Raw genomic sequence first — 24,144 nt, 5'->3', positions numbered from 1 at the left:
TTCCGCGAGCAAGGGCGGGCGCTACCCGCCCGCGAGACCCCGCCGGGCCAGCCGGAATTGCGCGGAGGAGCGCGCAAAGCGGTGCCCAACTCCTGGGAGAAGCTGCTGAGAAAGTCGGTGCTTCCCCCCTGCTCCCTTCCGCCTCCAGGAGCGCGGCCAGACGCGCCGAGCCCGCGCACTTCCCGCCCTGCCCCCCCCCCCCAACAGCTAACAGCGCCCTCCCGGCCGCCTTCCGCCGGAGCAATTCCGGGTTGGTTGCCGACCGACCCAACCCGGGGTTGAGGCTGCGCCGCCGGCCTTGCGTGGAATGTCCCACCACTAGCGCGGGGTGGGAATTAGAAGCACGCTGGTGCCTGAGCGGGCCCGTTCCGATAGCGGGGCCGGCGGCCCCCCCCCTGCGGCGAATGGTTCCTCCCGTCACGTGGGCCGGCGGAGGAGGAGCGCCGGCGCCTACCACCTCCTCGCCCCCTGGTGCGCGTGCGCCGTAACGCGTCGTCGACTCACGTGCTCCTCCGCGTCCGGCGGTCATGGCTGCGCTGCTGAGCTCCGCCGGGCGCCTGCGGGCGCTCTGTCCGCGCCTGCTGCCCCTCCTCCGCCCGCCCGCGGTCCCCGCCAGGTGAGACCCTGCGCCGCGGGGCTGCCCGGCGCTCGCCGGTGGCGAGGCGGCGGGAGGCGTGGCGGGGCCGGCTGAGGCGGCAGTCCCCGTGCCCAAGGGCACCGCCGGCGGGGCCGCCTCGCGCGCCCGCGGCCGTTGGCCCCTGCTGCGCCGCCGCCCCACCCCCACTCCGGGGCTGCTGGCGGGAGCCCCGCGGCCCGGCCCGGCCCGGCCCGGCGGCCTCTCGCCGCCTGTGCGCGGCAGGGTTAGGTCAGGGTCGAAGGCCGCGGGCGAGCCGCGCTTCCCTCCGGCGAGGGCGGCCCGCTCCTTCCGCAGCGCCACTTGCCGCGGTCGGGCTCAAACGAAAGCAGAGTGCGCTCCTCTCTGTAAAGAGCAAAGGGCGCTGTCCTCTGGACGGTACCGCTGTCGTGGGACAAACGGTGCAGAGGGGGAGTCGAGGGGGAGACCCGGCGGAGATAATCAGCGCTAGAGTGCAGATAGCCGCACAGCTGGAATCTGGGCTTCTTCCCCGTGCCCGTCAGACTGCGCTGGGTCTGTTATCCGGAGGAATACTTTAACTCCTTTGCTGTGGTTCTCTCTTTTCCATCACGCAGGTAGGGTGGAAAACTCGCCCCACCTGCGTGCATCCCTGTCGTTGTTTTGACCACGCTCGCATGTGGTTGGTGCCCTGCAGGAATTCTGGAGACGCAGCCCTTCCTTAACACGAGTACATCTTTTTTTTTAAATGAAAAAACCGTTAGTTTTGGGAGAATGAGCTTTCTCTCCAGTGGTGGTGCACTGCAGCTCCACATTTGGGATGTGTTTTGTCTTGAGCACATGCTTCTTGGATGCAGAAGTGCAAAAGGTTCAGCCCTGAATACATGAACAAACAGGTCAGAATCCCTGTTTGTAGGAAACATGATATTTCATGGTTTTTTGCCTACGCTTTTTTTTTAATAAATCACCAGGGCGATGTTAGCATTCTGTTATATAGGCAAACTAGTTGCTTCCATGAGTTTTTTCCTTAGTTACTTGTCCTAAGAAGGAGGCACCTTGTGCAGACTATAGCTATGTCAAAGAGTTTGGTATTTATTTTTTGTATTTCGTGTAGCAAGTATGCTGTTACAACTACATGAAGATCTGTGCAAACTTTTTTAACATTAGGGGTTACTTCATTGTCAACAAATTCTCAAACAGTCTATGAATGACAGAAAGGTTTGTTTATGATTTCTGAGCCTTGATGGGGTTAGATTTTTGGTTTCCACCATGTCCAGTTTCTAAGCCTTAAAACAGGGAGTTGGGAATGAGTTGAGATGCTTAGTTTTCATTTATGTTAAGTGACTTGCTGTGATTATAATAACAATTGTTAACTAAAAATTTGTATAAAATTAAACAAAACAATTATAAATAATTGTGAATATAAATGCCTAGCTAAATAGAAGTTTAGATCTGTTTACTCCAAGGATGTGAATGTTTGCTGTATTTCTTCCAGTGTTTGCCAAACTTAGTGAGGATCCAGTGCGAGTAGGTGGGAAGGAGCTTGTGCCTTGTTATAGCTCTGGTGGTCCCACTTAAGTCAATGTAACTTAATGCCTGGTAGAAAACCAGAACAGTGTTCTGCCATTCTAGATAAATAAGTATGTTCAGCAGAGGAATTGGTGAGTTCCAGAGCTGATTCGGGAGAAAGGATGGGAACAGATGAGAGTCAGCAAGAGAACTGCTAGAGGGAAGTCTCACCAGCAAAATAAGGAGGTTATTGCTACCTGCACTAGCTTTAGTGCTTATCGAACCTGTTGTGAGCTGATTTTATGCAGTAGCCTGACAGAAATCTTACCTAAAAAAGTATGTAGTTTTCTGCTGGTTTTAGTGGTTGAAGTGTAACAGATTGTTAAATGATGAAGTTGATGCGAAGGATGCAGCAGACCTGTGCAGGAAGGACCAGGAGCTGGGAAGACATCTGCTGTATGGTTGGCAACAGAGCCACACATATAGTTAGTGGCAAATCATGAATAAACTTTTCTATGTTGTGGTAATTCAGCTGATTTTTGTTTTCTTCTTAATTTCCTAAATTAGCTTAATTTCCTAAATTAGTTTGTTGCAAGATGTAATGTTCACAGAACTTCATGTATGACTTGACGAAGGACTAACAGCACTTTTTTTTTAGAACTGCGTTTCTGGAAAGAACTTGAAAAGTGCTTTATGTGATGATAATTTGGCTCCAACAGCTGGGGTTTGGATTTTAGGTTGATTCCCCCCCAACCCCAATGATACTTTTTTCTTGCAACAAATTATACTCTTCTATATTTTCATGTATAAATGGGGTCATATGTGGGATAGCTTAGTGATCATGCTAAAAACTCTTTTAATTCACAGGCTAGGTTTAGTTAACTCTGAGAAAGGTGCTTGGTAGAGAACACATTCACAGGAAACAGCAGTGGTATTTATTTCATAGCTTTTAGGTTTCAGTCTAAACTGTGAATTATATTGGAGTAAGACTGAGCAGCACACCTAACTTTGTGCATTCTTTCTGTCCAGTAATTTAATTCCTAAGATAATTTTTCATCTAAAATCTTTGTCTTACTCTCACTTTACTGTATGGGTTTAGGCATCCTAGCGCGCAAGTGATGCTCTAGGACCAAAGTGTAAAGCAGAGCTAACATTTATGAACTGAAATTGCACATATAAGCATATACTCTTACTTCATTTTTTTACCTTAAGTAACTATTCATTGGGGTTTTTTTTCTACCTAAGCTTTACCCTCTGGAAATGGACCTCTTTTGAAGAACTAGAACGACATATGGACATCATTGAGACTTGCTGTACTTGCTCTTAAGGTCTCGAGATGGTATTTTGAGAGTGAAATGCAGTACGCTGCAGCAAATTCCAGAGACTATTGAAGAAGTTCTAATTGTAATAGTGGGGAAAAAGCCCCACAGTTTTAAGAGTAAATAAATAACAATGAATAATCCAGCATTTTGCAAGAGAACTGGGTAAATGACTATATGTTTATATGTACTTGATACAGTTGCTTTAGAATACAGTCAGTTCAGAGGCAGATTTGAGACTTTCACAGAAAAGTTGCAAATCTGTTCATTTTTTTAGAGATGTGAAACAGCAACCGTTCACATTCAAGCAGAGATTTTATCAAAGCATTATATTGCTTCAGTTTTTCCAAGGAGGTCCTAAATACCGCTGCTGAACTGTAGAATACAGAAATGATGGTCGGGCTACTTGTAATTTTAGAGGCTGTGTAATTTTAGAGGCTCTCAGAGTATGTTGCTTTTCTGCTCAGAGACAGTATGATATGTGCTGGACAGAGAAGTGGCTCTTCATGCAAATAAGGCTTCAAATTATGTGTCAGTACTTTCAAGTACATCTGTGGTAGAGTGATGACTTTGATCACAGTTGGGCAGAGTGGATATGCTAGAATAAGATAGTCTCCCTGCAGTGACCGATGGTTCCTGTTGCTCTGCTGCGTGTTGCTGCACCGTAGTTGAGCCAATGGAATATACTGTGGGAGTGTTTCCCATTTAATTTTTTGTCAGTTTAATCTAAACTTCTTCTGAAAGTGGGTTAGGACAGTAGATGGAGGTCCAATTGCATTGGGTGGTTGAGTAGCAAATTGGATCTAAGGCAAATTTACTATTTCACTTTTCTGCGTCTAGTATGAAATCTGAAATATGCTGAGCTGTATGACATCACTCTCATGCCATGCAATGATAACAAGATAAATAAGCTATGACAGACCAATACAACAAATTTCAGATCTACAACAGCACGCTTTAGCACTGCGCTGATTTATGTGGTACAAGTTATTTACTGGAACTTTGTTCATAGAAGCTTCACTAAGGGAAGAGATGCTTAAATTTGCTGCTCGTAGCTGTCTGTCAAGAATGCTGTAACAAACCTCTCAGTTGACGAGCGTTCAGAGTAGATTTTGAATTATCAGAATATCTTTTGCGGACTTTATTCTACGTAATCTAGGTGACTATGTTATGATTTGATGTTACAGCTTGCTGCTGTGGTAAAGCTAGTGTTGGGAGGAATGGTATCTGCTCCATTTTTCTCACACTGACCACCTTCCCATTGCTGGCCAGCTTGTCCTGCTCTAAATCAGGGTGCTCCGTGGACCTATTACTGGGCTGATTTCATTTGCTAGACTGTGAGGAAAAAGTTTTCTGGCAGATGGCCAGGTTTTATTGGATCAGGTAAGGAACTGATGAAGTCTAGAAGGGTGGGACCACGGGCAAAAGAAGAGGGAACCCTGCGTGATGACTGTGTGATATTAGATCAATTCAGCTGTATTGCTGAACTGCACTTTCAGATGTATGAGTGCTAGGATACTCATCCTGATGTCAACACCCTATCTGTCCTCAGAGAAAAGGAGAATAATTAGTCTCTTAAGGCATAGATCATAAAAGTATAGCTAAGCAGGAAGATCAAGTGAAATCTCTATTTGCAAGTCTCGCAAGGCATCTTTGGCCTTGCTGTCACTTCTTTAGTTTGAGATTCTCTCCAGTGAGTTTAAATATCAGTTTTGATGTGTTCTGTTCAGAGGAGTGATTGCTGAGGAAGTTGATAAGAGGGTACCATGTACAGTGCTTTTCAAGTTGTCTTTGTAAAGACGGTTGACTTTTGGTACGTTGTGGTGTGTTTGTACAAGACTGAAGCAAGTGGGTGAGATGGGAAGGAGAATACCCTTTTAAAGAGTCCTATTTCAGATCCGAGGGATTTGATTTGAGCTTTGGGTAAGCCATAAATTAAAAACCCCAAATGATTCATGGTTTAAGGCATGGTACTTGTTTTTTTTTAATTGGCTGCAAACAAGTTGCTTTTGGCTATCGATTGTCATACTCAGCAGTCCATCACCAGTGGACAAAAATCTAGAATTGAGTGCTTAATTACTTTATATTAGCAAAATGATAGAATTAATGGGCTTTAAATGCAGAGGAGGCATTGAGTAGACTTGCTTTTGGTAATACTGAAACAATGTTCTGTCATAGTAAAGTTTCACAAGCTGCACTGTTGTTGTAGTTGTATGTGTTTTACCGATGGACATAAAATGTGTAGAGACTTCCTAAGAAATAGCACAAAGCAAGGTTTTTCTGCTTTGCTTCTTGTGAATCACTTAGGCAAAGTTTTTAGATATTCTCCAAGAATATCTAAGTAGATATTCTCAGTCTACATAAAAAGCATAACATTTTCTCTCTTCTTGTAGGATCCTACTGTATCTCATTGGAACAAGGATACAGTGGCCTGAACATTGTGGCCTTTTTTTTTTTTTTTTTTATGTGACCATAGCTAAGTTGGTGGAAATACTGTTTAGCAGTCATGTGAATCATGCTGGGATCTCAGGTGGTATATTTAGTCTTATGTTTAGTAAATTTAATGACTGTTAAGTCTGTAGTGCTTTTATGTATGGTAGTGAATTTTAACTCCTAAGTTTACCATTATTCTACTTAGAGTATGGCTTGTATTTTGAAAACTATTTCCTACACCTTTTGCCTGTTTAGTTTAGAAAGAATGTAACAAAATATTCAGTACTTTTCTTAGAAAAAGTGTAGCAACTACATTAGTGTGGCTCTGATAAAGGGAGGCAAATATCCGTATGGTAGCTCTGTAATCCTTTTTTGAATGTTTGGAATTGGTCAAGTTTTACAGAAAGTAAACTCTCTGCTGCTACCAGGGAGATCACCGAAACCACCTACTTTTTGAGTTTTGGGAAAGATGGGACACTTTTTACTCAGACTGGTGAGTAAGATTTGTTCCTTTAGGGAATCAAAGGCACCGCCTTTAGTCTGCTCTAGAAATATGGAAACCATGTAAATACATGTGAGTATGGTACTGGGATTCTCATAAACTCTTGCAAACATAGAAATATTTTACTAGTTAACTTAGTATAAATTTCCCCATGCACACTTCATCTCAGCATGAGTTTTTTATGAGTTTAGCTTCATCTACTTTCCAGACTTTGTAAGCTAAATTGGAGATCAAAAGTTACGGCTAAATGGCGAGTGGTTCTGTGTTGGGATTACAAACATATAATTGGTTCTTTTCTCCTATGTAGGCAAGGTCTAAATTTTTAATCCTCACAGTTGTAGAGACAAAGCTGAAAATGGTGTAAAGGTACAGTTATGTAAAGGCTCAAATACTGGAAGGCTACTTCTAATCTTGTGATTGTGGGAGTAGGAGAGAGATCACTTTATAGGGCTTAATGTATCCTTTTGAGCTTCTCTGGGTAGGTACAAAGAAACAGAGTTCTGAAGCATAGTAAAGAGAAATTGCATGTGTTGGGGAGGAATCAGGTTGCTAATCCAAACAGATCTGAAGTTTATTGTGCAGCTTCACATGCTTGCAAGTATAATGTTTCACATGGAGAAAATCTTAAAGTACCATTTAATGGTAATTTATGAAAGTAAATACTTGGCACCCATTGCAATCCTTGGAGAATTGTCATGCATTTTGCTGTGTAGCATAGCATTTAATTCTGAACAAAGTTAGTTAAAATAATTGGAAAAATATGGTTACATCATAAGATTATATACTCTAACATCTACCACTGAGGCAGGATCAGCAATGCCAAGGTCATGTGCGATAGTTCCCTCCCCCCCCAACCCAATCTTATTTTATAAGCTTCCAAATGAGAAGATTTGACTGTCAAGGTATCCTGTTCTAATATTTAATTATAATTAATATTAGAACAATTAATATTACCAGTGTGATGTCTGATGGATTAGGCACAGTTGCTTCTTTATTTGGAGAGTGGGATGGGGTAGATAGGTCTTTTAAACTTGTGTTTTTCTGAGTAAACACACCATGACAAGCAGAATCATTCTCTCTGTATTTTATCTATGTTGCTTTTGTTAGGAGTTGAAGAATTGTTTTCTTTTTTGCTATGTGATGTTTCATGTTTATCAGTGGCTCATTTTCAGTACTTTTTTGGTTGGACTGTTGTCTAGCCAATTGTACACCATCTTACATTTCTGCCTTTGTTTTTTGTCCAAAACTTAGAACTTTCTTTGGTCTGTATTGAATTTCCTTTTTGTTGATTTCAGACCATTATGTCAAGTAGTCAAGATGACTCTGAAGTCTGAGGCTCTCCTCCTAAGACTTTGCCACCGTTGTGGTGTTGTCTACAAATTTTATAAGTTTATTAACTCTTCTGTCATCCAAATTGTTAATGAAATTATTGAATGGACATGGGTTGTACCAGTCTCTTCCCAGTTGGGTCAGGAGATAGCTTAATTTAGAATCCTACGAAATATGTTCCCAATTTTGCAACAAACCCTGATCAGCACATTTTATATATTTTTAAAATTTTTTTTATACAACTACTGCACCTATATTTTTATAACTAAAAGTACATTGTATCTCCTTGTTTTGCTTATGAGATCGACAGGTAACATGGTGCCAAAAGCCTATACATCAATCTGTATATTTTATTGATTATGCTTCTGTTTTTCTCAAAAATTTCATGAGTTTTTGAAGGTAATTCCAAAGGACTGGAGGTTGAGTAAGGCCCATTAATGTATCTTAAATATAACATATCTTAATGTTTCCAGAAATTATTTAGTTCATTCATTCTTCCCTATTCTTACCTACACCCACATGTCCTTGTTAAAATTCAGTCATGGCAAAATGGTTAAAATTTACATAGTATGGTTGCAATTAACATTTTTTTGAAAGCTAAACAGTGTATGATCTGTAATTTTTTTCCATTTTAAGAGGTGTGTGTATTTTCTAAAATCATCTTCCTTATATTTAGAAGCCTTTCTTGCTGCCTTTTTGTGTGACTTATGTGACTGAAATGGTTAACATGGCCTTCTTGATTTTATCCTTGGTTTTTTTTTATTCCCCTTAATTGTGTGTGTTTTCTCAACTTCTAAAAATTAAAGAAGAATCGCACAAGGTTGTTGAAGATTCCTGACGCGTGGATAACTGCTTATTTTGTTAGCTTCTTTTTCTGTTTCTTGGGGAGGTTTTGTCATTAGTATAAATTTTCAATAAGTATGTAGTCTACTGCATTCTTCTGTCCTTCACGTGATTGCCTGAATTCAAACCTGATCCTGTGTTACTTAATTTAAGTTTGTGTTTCTTTGAAAGCTGTCTTTCTGGTCTGCTCAGTCTTTCATCTTTTAGCATAGTGAGCTCTTAGCATTTTTTTTTTTTTCTCCCAAGTACCATATTTGATAATATCTGTGTGTGTAATTGGAAATGTCCAATTCTGCTGATCTTTCAGAAGGTTAAGTTAGTGTATGAAAATAACCCTTCATATAAGAGTATAATATTTTACAGTGTACAACTGTAGCAATTGATATAGTATAATATTCTAAACTTATAAACAGCATCATGCTAAACGCTAAGCAGGGAGAGCTTAGGAACAAATGTAAGTGTAGAGTCCTCTCATGCTGTTAACCAGCATATTTGAGCATGCACATACTGTTTTTATCTTCATACTTAATCTGATGGAGCTATGCAAGTACTTTAAAATGTTTGTGACTTTTGACACATGGAGAATCTTAGAAAGATGGCTTTCTTAAAACAGCTCAGGACTTAAGAATTGTAGATACCAATTAATTTATGGTTACAAGTGTGCTATGTGGCATAAGATATAGTTCAATAATCTGCAAGATACTATAAAAGAATAGCAGATTTTTATAGAAAAAGACAATTTTAATCTGAAGCACAGGAGTTTTGTCCACTTGTGCTTTGATTGTTAAGGGAAATCAAAGTATAAATTTCTGTGTCACAAAGACAGTAAGTCCTGTGTTGCTGCTTGCTTCCAAAGAATTTTTCCAACCTGACTTGAAGTACTCTGAAAACCTTTCAAGTAGCTTTTTTTAATGGCTATATAAGAGTGGATGATACTATTTTCTTTCTTTATCTATATCGTTAAGATAAAACAAAGAACTTGCAATCTGTACTGTTTGATTCTTGCAGCTATCCAGTGGTTAGCTCATAGTTGAGTATTGAAGTTATCTAAATTGTAGACATCTCATTTGGTTTTTACACCAAGAGGACTTAAGATTTAGTATTTTACTGTTATTCTTACCTTGTACTACTGGATTTTACTCTAATTAGTCTAATGATTCCTGTTTTAGGGAAAGTACCCTGTCTCTGGTTATATGATGAGGTAGAAGGAGAATTGGAAAAGGAAAGAAAGAATTGGGGAAAATGACACCCTGGGAAATACTTCTAGTGAGAGATGGCATTATTAGTAACAAAAAAAGAAGTTTGATAGCATTAATCTGATGAGCTGCTTACCACCAAAAGTGGTGTTTCAGTTTCTTCTTTTTCTTCCTAGTTCCTCTGATTCTAGCCACCTATTCCTACTCCATTTCTTTTTTTCTGGTCCATTCTGTTGACTTTTGGACATTGTGAGCCCTTTCCACTCTAACTTGATGGAACAGTAATTGCTTTTTTGTAGAAGTGGCTGAATTGGTATTGTGCCAGGTTAGTGAGTTAAATAAGCTCACAGAGGGGTCTGAATAAAATGGGAGCTAGCCCAAAGGAATCAGTGGGAACTTGCATCTAGAAGGAGGTAGAACTCAGACTGAAGGAGGGGATCTCTCCTTTTTTGGCAGTCTTTTTTTCCTCTTCTCCAATTCTTTCTTCCTTGTCCTTTCCCTAGTCGAAATGCAGATAATTTGCTGGCATCTGGAACATTCTTCAGGAGGAAACTTGAGGAGATTAGGCAGTGTAAAACTTGCCTGCTTGTAAAAGATAATGCCAAATGGTAGTAAGGTTCCTCATTATTAAAGAATTTTTTTAATGCCTTCAAAAATAAAACATCTTCTAAACTTTTCACAGCTCTATTAGGAAAGAGATTCTGCTTCAGGCTGGTTTTATTTAAAGAATTTTACTCCTAGAACTTATGGCCTGCTCAGTTATTAAATCAGGATTTCAAACAGCAAGGAAAAAGCTGGTCTTTGGGCTACTTACTACTCACAAGAGGCAACCAGATAGTAAACCACCAGTCTGTTTTCCACCACACTGATATGCATGCACCCCACTGATGATTTTTCTGCCATCTAGCAGCTTGCTGCCAGTGCTGCTGAAACACTGAATTGCCAGCAAGCTTTTTCTCCTCCACTAGGTTTCCTCTCCTAGGGCCTTAAACTAAAACTGGTTGGTGAGAAACCAACCAGCAGACATACCTGTGAAAAAGCTCCAGGTGTGGAAAATAACTTTGTAGAGAGTGCCAGTACTCCTCACTTCTAGGCTGCCATTTCAACAAAATGTGCAGCTGTTACTGCATGGGATTCCTGAAGCATCTGTTAACAGCAGGGAGTACAACTAGGTTTTTTAAAACTAGTCTAGAGACCTTACAGAAATTTAGCTGAAGAGGTGTCTACAGAGCCAGATATGAGGGAGGGCAGTTTCAGAAGTTGCTGAATCTTCCTTTTGCCATCCAGTGTGTATTACTTCCTTCGTATAGGATTCTGGAGGAGGATAGTCTGTTTTATTTTATGCAGTTATAAGGATAATTGAGAAGAGACTTCCAAAAATGCTTGTGTGTAATGATAATTTTACCTGCACAGGCTGTTCACAATTCCATTACGGCACAAATACTATTTTCTTATTCTTATGTACATCAACTTGTTCTTTTAAAAAAAAAAGAAAAAATTGGCAAGCTGTTGTTGTTTTGGTAGGAATAAGAACACTTTCTCATTATGTTTCTGGTTGTCACACTTTATTTTGAGAAAATAAATATTTAAACAAATCCAGTGTTGATGTTTGCTTTACATTGCAGAATGGATGCTTCATGCTCATAATGTAAATTCTGCAGAATGGGGAATGATCTCATTGTTCTTTAAGCCATTGTTTAAAACGCAGGCCTCTCGTTAGTTTTTGTGTATTTTAATTGAAAAGAAAGGTAGTATTTGCTGCCTTGATTTGCTGTGTTCTGGAAGAGATGTCTGTGACTGTTCTTGGAGTGATTTTCAAAAGCACGTGAGAGCTTTTGTGAGAAGCCGTAATGGGACAATAGACTTTCATAGCACTTGGATGACTTCAAAATTTTTATTTTTGCGGGAATAGTATTTGAACCATTTAACTCATGAGGTGAATCCAACTGAAAATCTCAGAGAAATAGTTGTCACTGTGAGAAAATATACATGACTATATCTTTTTAAGTAGAAAGACACAGAAATGAATGACCGGTATTTGTTTGTTTATATCAACATGGAATGTGTTTGAGAAAGTGTTCATCAGCAAGAAGTGCATTTTATCTTTTTGACATTGTGTGACTAGTGTCGTTGCAAGATGACTTACAGAAGTGTAAACTCTGGTTTTTTGTTTGTTTGTTTTTATTCAAGCAGAAACATTATGTACCAAATACGGTTCCTTACAGTTGCACCTCAACAGGAGGGAAGTGTTAAAGAAGAACCAATTTCAGAAATTCAAACCAGACGAACCTGGCAGTTTGACTGGGCATTAAATAAACTGGATAACTCTGTCAGAAAAACTGGCCGCATCCCTAAAGTCCTTCTACTAAAAATCTTCCATGAAATATGCAAGACAGGTAAGTTCCAATTAAAACAAAATAAAAGCTAAATTTAGAGCTGCAATATAATGATTCATCAAACCAAGGAAATTAATTGAAAGAGTTCTGATTTATATTTTGTCTTTGTTGTTTAATCTGCTGCATATGTTGATCAACAGACTTTAAATGCTGTAGAGATGTTATTTTGCTTTGAATGTACATGTTTACTTTTCCAGGTTTTTTGTCTTTGGGAATTTGAAAGTCATGTAAAAATTCAGTGTACTTTTAAGAAATCTTATCATATTGCCTTGCTTATTGTGGATTTTTAATCTGGTAATGTTACACCTTCCTCATATAACTGTATTGTGCACTCTGAACAGGGATCATGTCTATCTATTTTACACAGTGTATTTTGAAAATGTCTGTAATCAACCATGCTGTCCTTAAGAGGTTATTTGTTTTAAAATGGAACTATACAGGGAAATGTGGAGGTGATCCCCAAGTTTCCGCATTCCCAGGTAGCTGTGGTCATTCAGTACAAGAAAGCTGTATTTTTTTTGATACAACAAAAATAAACAGCTGAGGCATTGTTGTCATGGTTTAACCCCAGCCAGCAACTAAACACCACGCAGCCGCTCACTCACTCCCCCCCACCCAGTGGGATGGGGGAGAAAATTGGGAAAAGAAGCAAAACCCGTGGGTTGACATAAGAACGGTTTAATAGAACAGAAAAGAAGAAACCAACAATGACAACGATAACACCAACAAAATGACAACAGCAATAACGAAAGGATTGGAATGTACAAATGATGCACAGTGCAATTGCTCACCACCCGCCGACCAACACCCAGCCAGTCCCCCAGTGGCGAATCCCTGCCCCCACTTCCCAGTTCCTATACTAGATGGGACGTCCCATGGTATGGAATACCCCGTTGGCCAGTTTGGGTCAGGTGCCCTGGCTGTGTCCTGTGCCAACTTCTTGTGCCCCTCCAGCTTTCTCGCTGGCTGGGCATGAGAAGCTGAAAAATCCTTGACTCGAGTCTAAACACTACTGAGCAACAACTGAAAACATCAGTGTTATCAACATTCTTCGCATACTGAACTCAAAACATAGCACTGTACCAGCTACTAGGAAGACAGTTAACTCTATCCCAGCTGAAACCAGGACAATTGTTCATTCTGACAGATTCAATACCCCTTTGGCTAAAAATAGCCAGACTATATTAATATTTTGCAAACCAGCTATCGCAATTGATGAGGTTTGTTACTAGTTAGGATGAATCAATGGAGATATTTGCTAAATATACTCACTAAGTAGTACTGCCAATATTTATCAATGACAGCATGTGTTGTTTTGTTTTAAACTTTGCTATGCATTGCTCTGGACTGTTAATGGCTTGTATGCCTGGGATTGTGCTTTTGCAAGTTTGGTGTTTTACTGTTTATAAACTGAGTCTTCAATTCGTGCTCTCTTTCTGTTGAACTTAGTTTTTTCTCTTTGCTTGTGATATCCTTTCTGATTCTGACTGCTTTGTCTTTTTTGGGTATAAACTTATAATTTGCAAGTGTGGGTTGGCAAGATTTTATGTCTCTAAGCTTATCTGCAAATCACAGTTCTTCATGATCTTTAGTTACAGGTTTTAGGAAGTCATATTAACAAAAAGATTAATTGCTTATAGTGGTTTCCTTTGGCTGTGTAAGTATATTTAAAAAAAAAAAGTGTAGAACTTCACAAGAGATTTAACTAGGATGGTATTAAAATAAATGACAAATATTTCCATATGAAAAATTCAGTCCTTTTTTTATTAATAATGTTGAAAAAATGAAATAATTTAGCAAAAGTGTGGGAGGTTAGTTACTATTGATTTCTTAAAAAGATTTGTCTGTGTTTGTATTGTTCTTCCATTTCTAATTACAACACAAAAAATGCCCAAAGAAGGTTCTCGCTCTAGATCTCGTCCTGCATATTTCCATACTCATACTGCCAAACCTTTTCCTGTTTCTTTTGCCTTTCAAGGTATTCAGTCACTAGTGTACCACTGGCATTGTGAAACTGGAGATGTTGGTGTTTTTATTGCATGAACTAATTGTGTGCAGGGATTTAAAAGTTAGTAGAGTATGACTTATCTCACCACTCTATTATGTCTCCAGAAGTTGAAATCCCCATTTGCAATTTGTACCTATGCCGTCTCAATGTTTTAACTTATTTCTCTTCTTTTCTCATTATTGCTTATTTTTTCCCTCACTACTACCTGTGTCTCTTCCCAGATGAGTTTACTCTGTGTAAGAAAACTTTTCTGCTGTAGAATGTGCTCTTGAAACATAGTTTACAGTAGTCATGTGGTATCCTAGATTTGCTGGTCCTTTTTGGTACCTGAAGATCTAATTCTAGACAGCATATAGCTTTCTGCTGTTGGTTTTTTTTTTTTTTTTTACTTTATTTTGCCATTATTTTACAGCTGTATAGCTGTTTCTACAGCTCTGTATAATTAAAAATTGCACTTACAGTGATCATCACAACTGGAGATATCTTTACTGGCAACAGCTCCCTCTATGCTGGGTTGCACACAACTTTGGAATACTGGCATGATGATTTGGAAGTAACTTACAAAGCATTAGTGATGCTTCAGACTTCAAGTCGTTTTGGAGGTCTTAGTCTTTCAAGTCTGCATGTATGTCTCTGAGATAGAAAACCTTAGAGATTTTTCTTCATCATTTATGTTGTATGTGAGCATTTATCTTGCTCCTTGTTGGATGAAATTACTTATGAAGTTTACCTTTCTCTGTGATAAAGGAATAGAGAACTTTTTTTGCCTTTTTTTTTCTTTACAGTATGCTGCTTTCTAAATAAACTCTCCTTTTTATTAGAAATTGCTGGGTTTGCATATAAAGATGTGATTGAAAAAAATATGTCTTCAGTTTATTGGGTAATCTGTGATAGATGCTGCAGCTCTGTCTTCCTTTGCCTCAGGAGTAGTAGTGAAGTTCAAGAAAGACAGATGAGTTTATAGTTACTTCTTTGACATTCTGGGGTTAGTGCAGAAGTCAGAGAAGGTAGACATTCTTACAGTTTCTTTCACTATTCTCTAGATGTAAATTATCTCATTTATTTTATATTGAGCATGAGCAGAAGTGGAAATGGAAATTTAAATGTGGAATCTCTCTGAATACCAGTTTTGGAGTAGTATGGAATTGGTATGAAGTATTTTGCCATTTTAGAAATTTACCAGAAAGCTATGTCCCTCTTAGGATGAAATGATCTATGGATCTTGGATTGGGAAATTTAAAGTACAAGATCATCTGAGTTTAGTATTTTGTGTTGTACTTGTAAAAAATTTCTGCTCCGCTGAGGTTGTTGTTGTACTGAATGGCATGTTTTATTGTGAATCTTTTTCATGATAGCGCATAATAGTGTCATTGTTTAATCATTTGGGTATCCTGTTCAGTAAGAATCTTCAGTCTTGGAGAAGATTCTATTTTACACAAAATGCTTAAATTCAGTGGGTCAGTCTCAACTCTTTTTTCTAATATTAAATGCATAATTATTGCATAATTACTTATAAAGAAATTTGTGGTTGTGTTCTACTTGCAGGGTGTCCAGGGAGTAACCAGACCTTGCTTTTGTTGCGAAGTTGTGGTGCTCTTTTACCAGAGGTACTGTCACCTGAAAGAACACAACTAGCCCATATGATATGGGACAAGATGAAAGAACTAGGTAGGTTGGTTTTGCTAGTCCCTCTTTCAAGAACAGCTATGTGCTTTAGTTACTTTCTTTGTAATAGAAGACTGAATGTATTTTAATAGTGTTTAAATGTTAGATTATAACAGCAAATATTCATTACTGAATAAACGTTAGGTTTTAGTATTCAGGTGAGAGACCTATTTCCTATTCTGGGAGTTATACTGACATCTAGGGGTGTTAATAATAAATCTAAAGAGTTGGTTTGGTTTTTTTTTTTTTGTAAGATGCTTAAATTGGACTTTTGCTTGATTTTGATTATTGTAAGAATGTATTTTACTTTTCTGTTAGATGTTACCTTGATATCTGGTGGGCTGAGTATTCCTAGTGCTGCCAGCTATTTTAGCAGATGATTTTTTAAAGTTATTTATCTGTAGATGTTGCATAGCTGAACTGCTTCTTGATAGTAATATTGCTGAATCTCTAAAATAAATACAGCTGTAGATGCTGTGGAATAGCATGCACACGAGCATTGATGTTACTGTGCTCTTGTTATGTTTTAGCCTTTTATAAACATGTGTGCTGTTAAATAGATGTCTGATATTTCAAAGGTGGATAAAAGGAAGCAGTCCATTAAGTTCATACGGAATAAAATTGATGTGAAATTAATTACCTGAGCCATAAAATCATGTTGAATTTGGAGAATCTACATTCACTGACCAGTTGAAATATTTTCTTAGGTGCTGTGTATGATACAAGTCATTATAATGCTTTACTTAAAGTCTACCTTCAGAATGAGCACAAATTTTCTCCGACAGAATTCTTGGCTAAAATGGAGGAAGCTAATGTGCAGCCCAATCGAGTAGGTACCCTTTTATGATATCTTCGTTCTTAATAGTAGTATCCATCTATTGGATGGAAATTGTTAACTTCCCCTTTTGTTTTCTGTAGGTTACATACCAGAGGTTGATTGCTGCTTATTGCAATGAGGGTGACATTGAAGGAGCGAGGTATTCTTTTGCATTTATGTTTAAAGGGATTTCCACAAAACCTGTTTCTAATATTCCTTACCATTAATGTTAAGACTCATTTCAGTGTAATTCTTATAAATTGAGCAAAGCAAGGAGGGACTTCAACTATATTTTAACCAAGCACTGAAGAGCAGTTTCTTAGAGACAGATGGAACCTGTACAAGCAAAATAAAAATAAGTGATAGACCAGTGTGTTCAAATCAAATTGTATTCAAGTTGCTCAGAAAATAACTTGTTCTAGAGCCAGTGTGAAAAAGTGTGAGGTTATGAAGGCTTACTGCCTATGTGAGAAAATGGCTACTGGGAAAGGCATTTAAGAACAAAGTGGGCTAAGGAGCAAATAGGAGTAATTCTGGTTTTTGTTATTGTCGTTGTTACTCAGGGCTTGCTGGATATCTGTTTAACATTTTAATTTTAGTAAGGTTAAGTTGCAACAGTGTGATTGTTGGGCATGAGAAATAAGTAAAAGGAAGATAAAAATAAAAAAGCCCAGCCGCACCCTTGCGTCTGCATATTTCAAAGTGACAAATACAATTCATCTGAAAAAATGAAAATGACCAAATTATGAGCATGTTATGCAGCATCCCCAAATGTAATTGCTCGGCGACATCAGGATTTGGTTTTGTTTGATGATATATTACTTGTCCAGCAGCACAGCAATAGGTCAGTAGTTTATCTTTTCAAAAGAAAAAAAATCTCATCATTCATTGTCTTGTATTTTGCAGTAAGATTCTTGGATTTATGAAGACCAAAGATCTCCCCATCACTGAGGCAGTATTCAGTAGCCTTGTGAAAGGTCATGCAAGATCAGGGTAATGTTTAATACCATTTTATTTTGTTTTCTTTTTGTTTTACTACAGTATAAAGTGATACTGTACAGAAAAATTACATGCTGCAGAATAGTGTGATGGTTTTGAATAAAAATGTATAGAAGACTGTCTATACATTTTTGAAGCAAAACAGGGCTATTTAACAAAGGAAGTAGATTTTTCTTGTGTCTAAAAATCTTGAAGTTCAAGATAAATTACTGTACTTTTGTACTGTTTGAAAAAGAAATTTACTGCACTTAGTTTTGAACTTTTTCAGGTGTTGAAAGAGTATGTTAAGTAATACAATCATTAAAGGATTTGCACTCTCACCTTTCAGGATTTGCTTACTTAAAATAAGTTTCTCAATGCTTATTGCAGTCTTTGTTTCCAATTCTAATTAATTTAATGAGGAAATGTGGAAGTCACAATAAACATCATTATGATTAAATCTACCAAAGGTTTTCCATTTGAATTCTTTTAGAGATATGAAGAGTGCAGAAAATATCCTTTCAGTGATGAGGATGGCAGGTGTTGAACCGGGTCCAGACACCTATTTATCACTGCTGAATGTGTATGCTGAAAAGGGTGATGCTGATAGCATCAAAAAGGTATTGCAAGTTTGAGTTTAAATATAACTTGTTTATCTTTTGTTCAATTTAACTTTGGAATGCTTTCTATCCAGGCAGGAGGAATAATACTGAATTTTATAACTTGTTTCCTCCTAGTCTGCAGCAATTAAATAAATTTTTTTTTTACCTGAATAGCTGGTTAACTGAAAGCAGCCTCATACTCTATGAAAAATACTTGTCTTTTGATAGTTGCCTTTCACTCTGAGAAGATAAGTTTGCCAGTGAGTGATTTAATAATTCAGGGTTTTATTAAAGAGGCAAATAATGCATGTGAGATAGTTATATATTTATTTATACAAATAAATAAAAAGTAAACCTTGATTATTTTTCTCCCATTGAGCCATTCTTTGGCTCCCATTGAAGCCACAGAATCTTTCCAGTAAAACTGAATTTTTTTTGAGAGTTCACACCAACAACTTAGGTATTCATGAAGTGCGGATAAGATAATGCTGCCTTACAGCCCTTTGTGTAGCTGATTTTTTTCAAGTATTCTCTCTTACTTTTTTTAAATCACAGAAGCATTCAGAAAGGAATGAGAAAAGAAAATTGGTTTGAGTTTAGTAAGTAGTATCAGATGGAGAGGACTAAATCAAGGAAGAGGATGTGGGAAACGTAATATTGTTCTGTGACTTACAAATTAAACAAATCTTCATCAACCAGCCTTCTTCCAAATACTAACAAAAAGGTTGATTAATAGTTCTCCCTTTTTCAAAGTAATTTCTTTTGAAAGTCATCTCGCAATGGGAATACCTCTGGTGTTTTCATATATTATTAGATATTAAACTATCTATTATATCCCTTTTATCTGTCCCTTTTTTCTTTTTACAGTCTAAAGGTGTTTGAGGCCCTCTTTATAGATCTTGGGTATGCTCTCTACCATATTCCATGTATCTAAATGCATGGTTTTAAAAAAGGAAAAAAAACCCAGGTCTTCGTGATTTTTTTCTTTTTCTTTTTTTTTTTTTTTTTTTTAATTTTAATGTATCCTGTTTTGAGTCACTTTGGGGTTTTTAAAATTAAGTTTATTCTGGTTTACAGACTCTAGAAGAGGTTGAGAAGACTGAAGGGTACCTTATGGATAGGATTTTGATGCAGGTGATTTTTAGCCTTGCGAAGGCTGGATATCCTCAGTACATTGAAGATATTAAAGAACGCATAAGATTTGAAGGGGAATTAATTCCAGGTATGTCCTTGGTTACTACAGCAGTGTTTTGCTACTTGAGGTAGAGAGGGAAAGCATTTTCTTTTTTCCTTTTTTTTTTTCCTCCCAACAATAACTAATGTTATCAAAAATAGTTAATTTTTTACTTTTCTCTTGAATACCTAGGGAAAATACTATTTTTGCCATTAGTTTGTGGATTCATTTGTGCTGCTTTAAATCACATTTTACAAAATTTAAATATAAAACAATTTCAATCATTTACATACAAAAATTAATATATCAATTTTTTTAACTTCTAAAATTCGTTAAAACTTTATAGGAAAGCAGTAAGTGTGGAGTTGTTTCTTCAAACAACACTGTTGTAATTCCTGTTGTGACAGCTCTTTATTAATATCATAAAAAGGGAGACTAAACACCTAATACAGTTTATCTACAGTTAAAGTCACTTTTGGATCCCAGTATGCATAATCCGATTGATAACTGTTAATTATACTTCATCCACTTTGTTTTTTTGATGTGTCTAGAAATGTGTTTCTCTTATTTAGCACCCTTCTGTCATGCTGCAGTGGTGATGCTTCTGTAATTTTTGCCATGGTCTTCTAATGGGAAAAGTGAATTTCATCGATAAATGTAAATAATTCTGAAAAAGGTAGTCTCAAATTTGATTGATTAATCATGTTTAAAAGTATGCTAATGATACTTGTAAAACATTTACTTTCCTAGCTTTCACTAATTTTAGTAGTTTAATGTGAAAATAATTATATGCACTTTTTAAATTTTGTTGTTCTTTGTTTTTCACTTGCTAGATGCAATGAACCTGTGTTTGACTCTGATAACTCATGGCTTCGAAGATATAAGTTTCTGTATTTTGAAGTCTTTTAATCATTTATCACGTGATAATATGGACCAGGGTAGCTTCTTCTTGCAACATTGTGTAAATAAAGATATGGTATGCAATGTAGTAATACTTTTTTCTTAATATACTAATAACAGTATATTTATTTAGTTTAATGCAACTGTGAAGATGGAAAATGGTAGGGTTTGGGGTTTTTTTTGCCTGGTTCTTAAAGAATAAAAGAAGGATTTTAATATTCTGTATCAATTTGCATAGTAAATTGAAAATCACAAGAGAGTCATGTTTGGCATGTGTAATAGCCATTTCCTAACCATTAGAAGAATCTTAACATGCTTAACAATTTGAGAAATTGAAAAATATATTAAATTAATTTTTAAAATTCTTTGCAGCCTGTGAACAAGCTGAAGCAATTTTGTACTGAGTTAAAAGAAGCAAAAATGCACTCAGCACCGTTACCGTTTATTTTGCGTTGTGCTTTGGAGGCCAACAAATCAGGTACTCTGCTTATTTAGTTATTTTACATATGCTTATTTAAAGTACTTGGTTACTGTTTAATTAACTTATGAATGTTTTTAGCCTTGGCCATTGATGTGATGAAGATGATGAAAGAGGAAGGTTTGCCACTCAGACCTCACTATTTCTGGCCACTGCTAGTTGGGTTCCAGAAACAGAAGAATCTTAAAGGTTAGTTGTCCGATAAATGCTCCTCTAGCTTTGTTGCAAACCTAGTGTACAAAGCTTTATTAAAACATTGCTATGAGAGTCAGCAGGCTCTTGAAAGTAAATGAAGACCTTGCTGCATGTCTCACTTTGTTGTAAACAATTTTTCCTTCAGAAAGACTTTTTTTTAAAACCTCCTTTCTTACTTAATCATGGTACAGTTCTACAAATTTAAAGTCTACCTTTGCTTAGAAAGATGAGAGGGTGTTTAATTATCTTTTTAACTCTTCACATTCTTTCTGTCTTCCGCTGGTTCTTTTTGCTGCTCATTACATTTTACAGAGTTTACTCTTGAAGTAACTGAAATCTAAGAGAAGAATTTAAAAGTAAGGTTATGTTATTGTAGCTCTTTTAGACTGCAAACCCAATCCTTTTTTCAAGCCAACTTCTTATCTACCTGATAAACCAAACATGAGTTTCATTACAATAATAAAAACTGCAGGAGAACTTACATTGCTGAATGTGAGAGCCTGACCTGACAGCATACTGATTGAAGGACAGAAATGCTCAATCTTTGGGATTCTTAAGTAGGTTTAAGCATTTAGCATACTTTCCCCTGTTACACATGGGGATGTCTACAGGATATGAATAAGAATTGAACAAATATTAAATTTTAGAGTACAGTATCTAATTCTTTGGTTTGCGTTATTGGTAATTCAGAAAGCATAGTATTGTAAAAAGATGCTTTTAACAGAAGTACTTCCCCCTTGGGGAAACAAAAAACTGTCTTTTTCATCTTATCTCACAGTATAATGTGCTTTAGAATGAGATGCAGAGTTGTTAGTGTGACACTGGGTGACAAACAAAATGCACAAACAAAAAAAAAGTGCTTTTAGCAGACTCTTCATATCGCAATTTTATCTTAAATACACAGTCACATTCCAGTTTGGAAGAAATGCTGAAACAAGTATTCCCTAATTGTTTCTGGCTATAAAAACGTCTCAAGTCTTTTTCAAAAAGCCTTTGTGAAAACAATATTCAGTTTTTATTAACTCCTTAGACTCTGTTCCTGCTAGACTACTTCCCAAGTTTATCTTCTCCCAGGTTTTCAGGTGCTTGAAAGTTCTATGATATTTTAGAAGTCTGGCAATGTCTTAGTTTGGTCCTTTGTGACTTACTTGAAGTACAATGTTGCCAAAAATAAGTAAATTGAAATCAATGTCATACTTCTCTATGTGGATGCTGCCTGCTGAAAAAACATGGTTTCTGTTACTCCATGGAAAATTTCAGCTCACTAACACAATTATAAGAGGTGTTGGAAGTATTTTTAGATTTAGACTTAGCTCCCAAAACTGAAGCAATATCTGACTGTTGAGAGAAACTTAAGTTTTCGTATCTCTTTTGGTCTTTGGCAAGATCAGAGGTTGCCTTAATTTGGACTCCTACTATAGAAATTGACTATGCTTTGGCTAGTAGTTACTGCTGGAAGTCATGTAAACAACTTGGGAAGAAAACTGATGAAGGAACCCTGAATTTTGGCTTTCTTTGTGATTCTCTAGAGAACCTTTCTTCTTCTATCTGCAAAGGCATTGGATACCTAAACTTCTGTATGGCTGTATAATACTGTGGATTTGCAAACATGTTGTTGTAACCTGGTGCTTAGTCTCCGAGTTTGCATTGTCAAGTGGGAATGTCACTATTGTGTGCATACCTACAAAAGTCAGTGATTTAGCAATTCTTAAAATACATAAGAAGATAGTAAGCAATTTCTCCTGCAGTAAAGAATCAGTGGAATTATTCTTGCTGCAGTGAAACAAGTTGTCTTGTTCTTTCCCATGTGTAAGCTCACATTCATTTTTTGAAGTTTAATAACAAAAAAAAGAATAAATGAGATCCACCATCTAAAAATACAATCAATATGCTTGAAGGAAAGTAAATAGGGGAAAAAACCCCCACCCACCCTGAAACTGTTTAGTAGAAATAATAGAGCAAAAAATAATGCTGTAGTGAGAACCTAAAGATGACAGCAGATAGTAAACGAACAGAATGGTGCTTTCTAGCAGCAAAAAATAATAGAGATGTGTGAACACAAGTATAGATAGACACTGTATCACATCTCATACCAAAAATGAGGTGATAATTCCTTTTTCTATGAAGTAGTAATGCCCAGTATGTAACTTTGCATCTCGTTATATATAAGGCTGAAAATGGAAAAGAACTTTGAGGAAAAACTATTAAAAATCTGATAGGATGTAGACAGTGGACTAAATTATTAAAGAACACAAATATAAGCAACAACCTATCTAGAACTGCAGGGTACAAATGTCAGAATCAGTATGTGTAATGTGACCCAAACATTTACATAACTACTAACAATGTTTAATTATACGTTTATCTAATGTTTACTGTAACAAAAGCTGACACTGGATATCAAAGGAGATTCCTTAACTTCTGTATTATGGAATTGAGTTTGAAAGAAAAGTAGCAGTGAAGTGGTGACTAATGAAACTAAGCAAGGCCATTTTTAAATACACCTTAGAGAACTTAAGCACTCTGAAATAGCAAACAGCTCTTTTCAGTCATTTTACACAGGCAGATAATTTCAGATGGGGCTTTCTTGCTTTTATGTTATCTGTTATATAAGTTGATAATTACTTATTTCCATAGTATTTATCTAAGTAAAAGCTGTTAGGCTTTTAGGAATGGAAAGTGCTTGCAGGGTTTAAGAGATCAATATGCAGTGGATGTGAAACTGTTACTGGCACTGAGATTCATCTTGTATCAGATTATACACTAATAACAGGAGGGCCTAGTATAAATAAACAGAAATGTTTGACTTACACATTACTGAATATTTTGTAGCTCCCCTTCATCTTTGTATAATCATGATGTTTTTAAAGACAGTTTTTAGAAGTTGGTTGTGTATTTCGCTTTTGTTTTCTACTAAATTGTTGTTATATATGCAAAGCATGTTTAGTGAATGGTAATTCAGGTTTTACTTTGGGGAAATAAGAGTCTGAGTCCAGAGAGGGATGAGTGGTGATTTCACAAAGTAACTGCTTGAAATACTGTTTTGTAGACAGACTTTTCTGGCAAAGAACTTTGAGTGCACCTGAAACTAACAGCACAGCAAAAATATGTTAACTATTATGTTGTTCTCCTGAATGCAACCTCACTTCTCAAAATGGAGTTTTATTTTTTTGTTTCCTTAGAAAACTGCTTAAAGCCCAATTTTACT

The 24,144-nt window shown here is 37.2% G+C and overlaps 1 protein-coding gene across 2 annotated transcripts in view; it reads left to right on the top strand.

The window, feature by feature from the left end:
* Positions 1–480: 480 nt before the first annotated feature.
* The window catches only part of LRPPRC (leucine rich pentatricopeptide repeat containing), a 93,833-nt gene continuing 70,169 nt past the window's right edge, over positions 481–24,144 (top strand). The window contains exons 1-11 of one of the 2 annotated variants that reach the window (XM_052806343.1): positions 481–616; positions 11,917–12,119; positions 15,673–15,795; positions 16,500–16,621; positions 16,711–16,769; positions 17,516–17,602; positions 18,081–18,207; positions 19,267–19,411; positions 20,197–20,339; positions 20,636–20,741; positions 20,823–20,930. In XM_052806343.1, the coding sequence (XP_052662303.1) occupies positions 528–616; positions 11,917–12,119; positions 15,673–15,795; positions 16,500–16,621; positions 16,711–16,769; positions 17,516–17,602; positions 18,081–18,207; positions 19,267–19,411; positions 20,197–20,339; positions 20,636–20,741; positions 20,823–20,930 (1,312 nt within the window). In that variant the 5' untranslated portion in view covers positions 481–527. Of the gene's footprint in view, positions 617–11,913; positions 12,120–15,672; positions 15,796–16,499; positions 16,622–16,710; positions 16,770–17,515; positions 17,603–18,080; positions 18,208–19,266; positions 19,412–20,196; positions 20,340–20,635; positions 20,742–20,822; positions 20,931–24,144 lie in introns of both variants that reach the window. The other variant, XM_052806342.1, reaches the window with a different exon arrangement.

The sequence above is a fragment of the Harpia harpyja genome, chromosome 13, assembly GCF_026419915.1.
Source record: "Harpia harpyja isolate bHarHar1 chromosome 13, bHarHar1 primary haplotype, whole genome shotgun sequence".
Classification (NCBI taxonomy): Eukaryota; Metazoa; Chordata; class Aves; order Accipitriformes; family Accipitridae; genus Harpia; species Harpia harpyja.
Note: the sequence above shows the minus strand (reverse complement) of the source record. Positions and strands in the feature narration are given on the sequence as shown.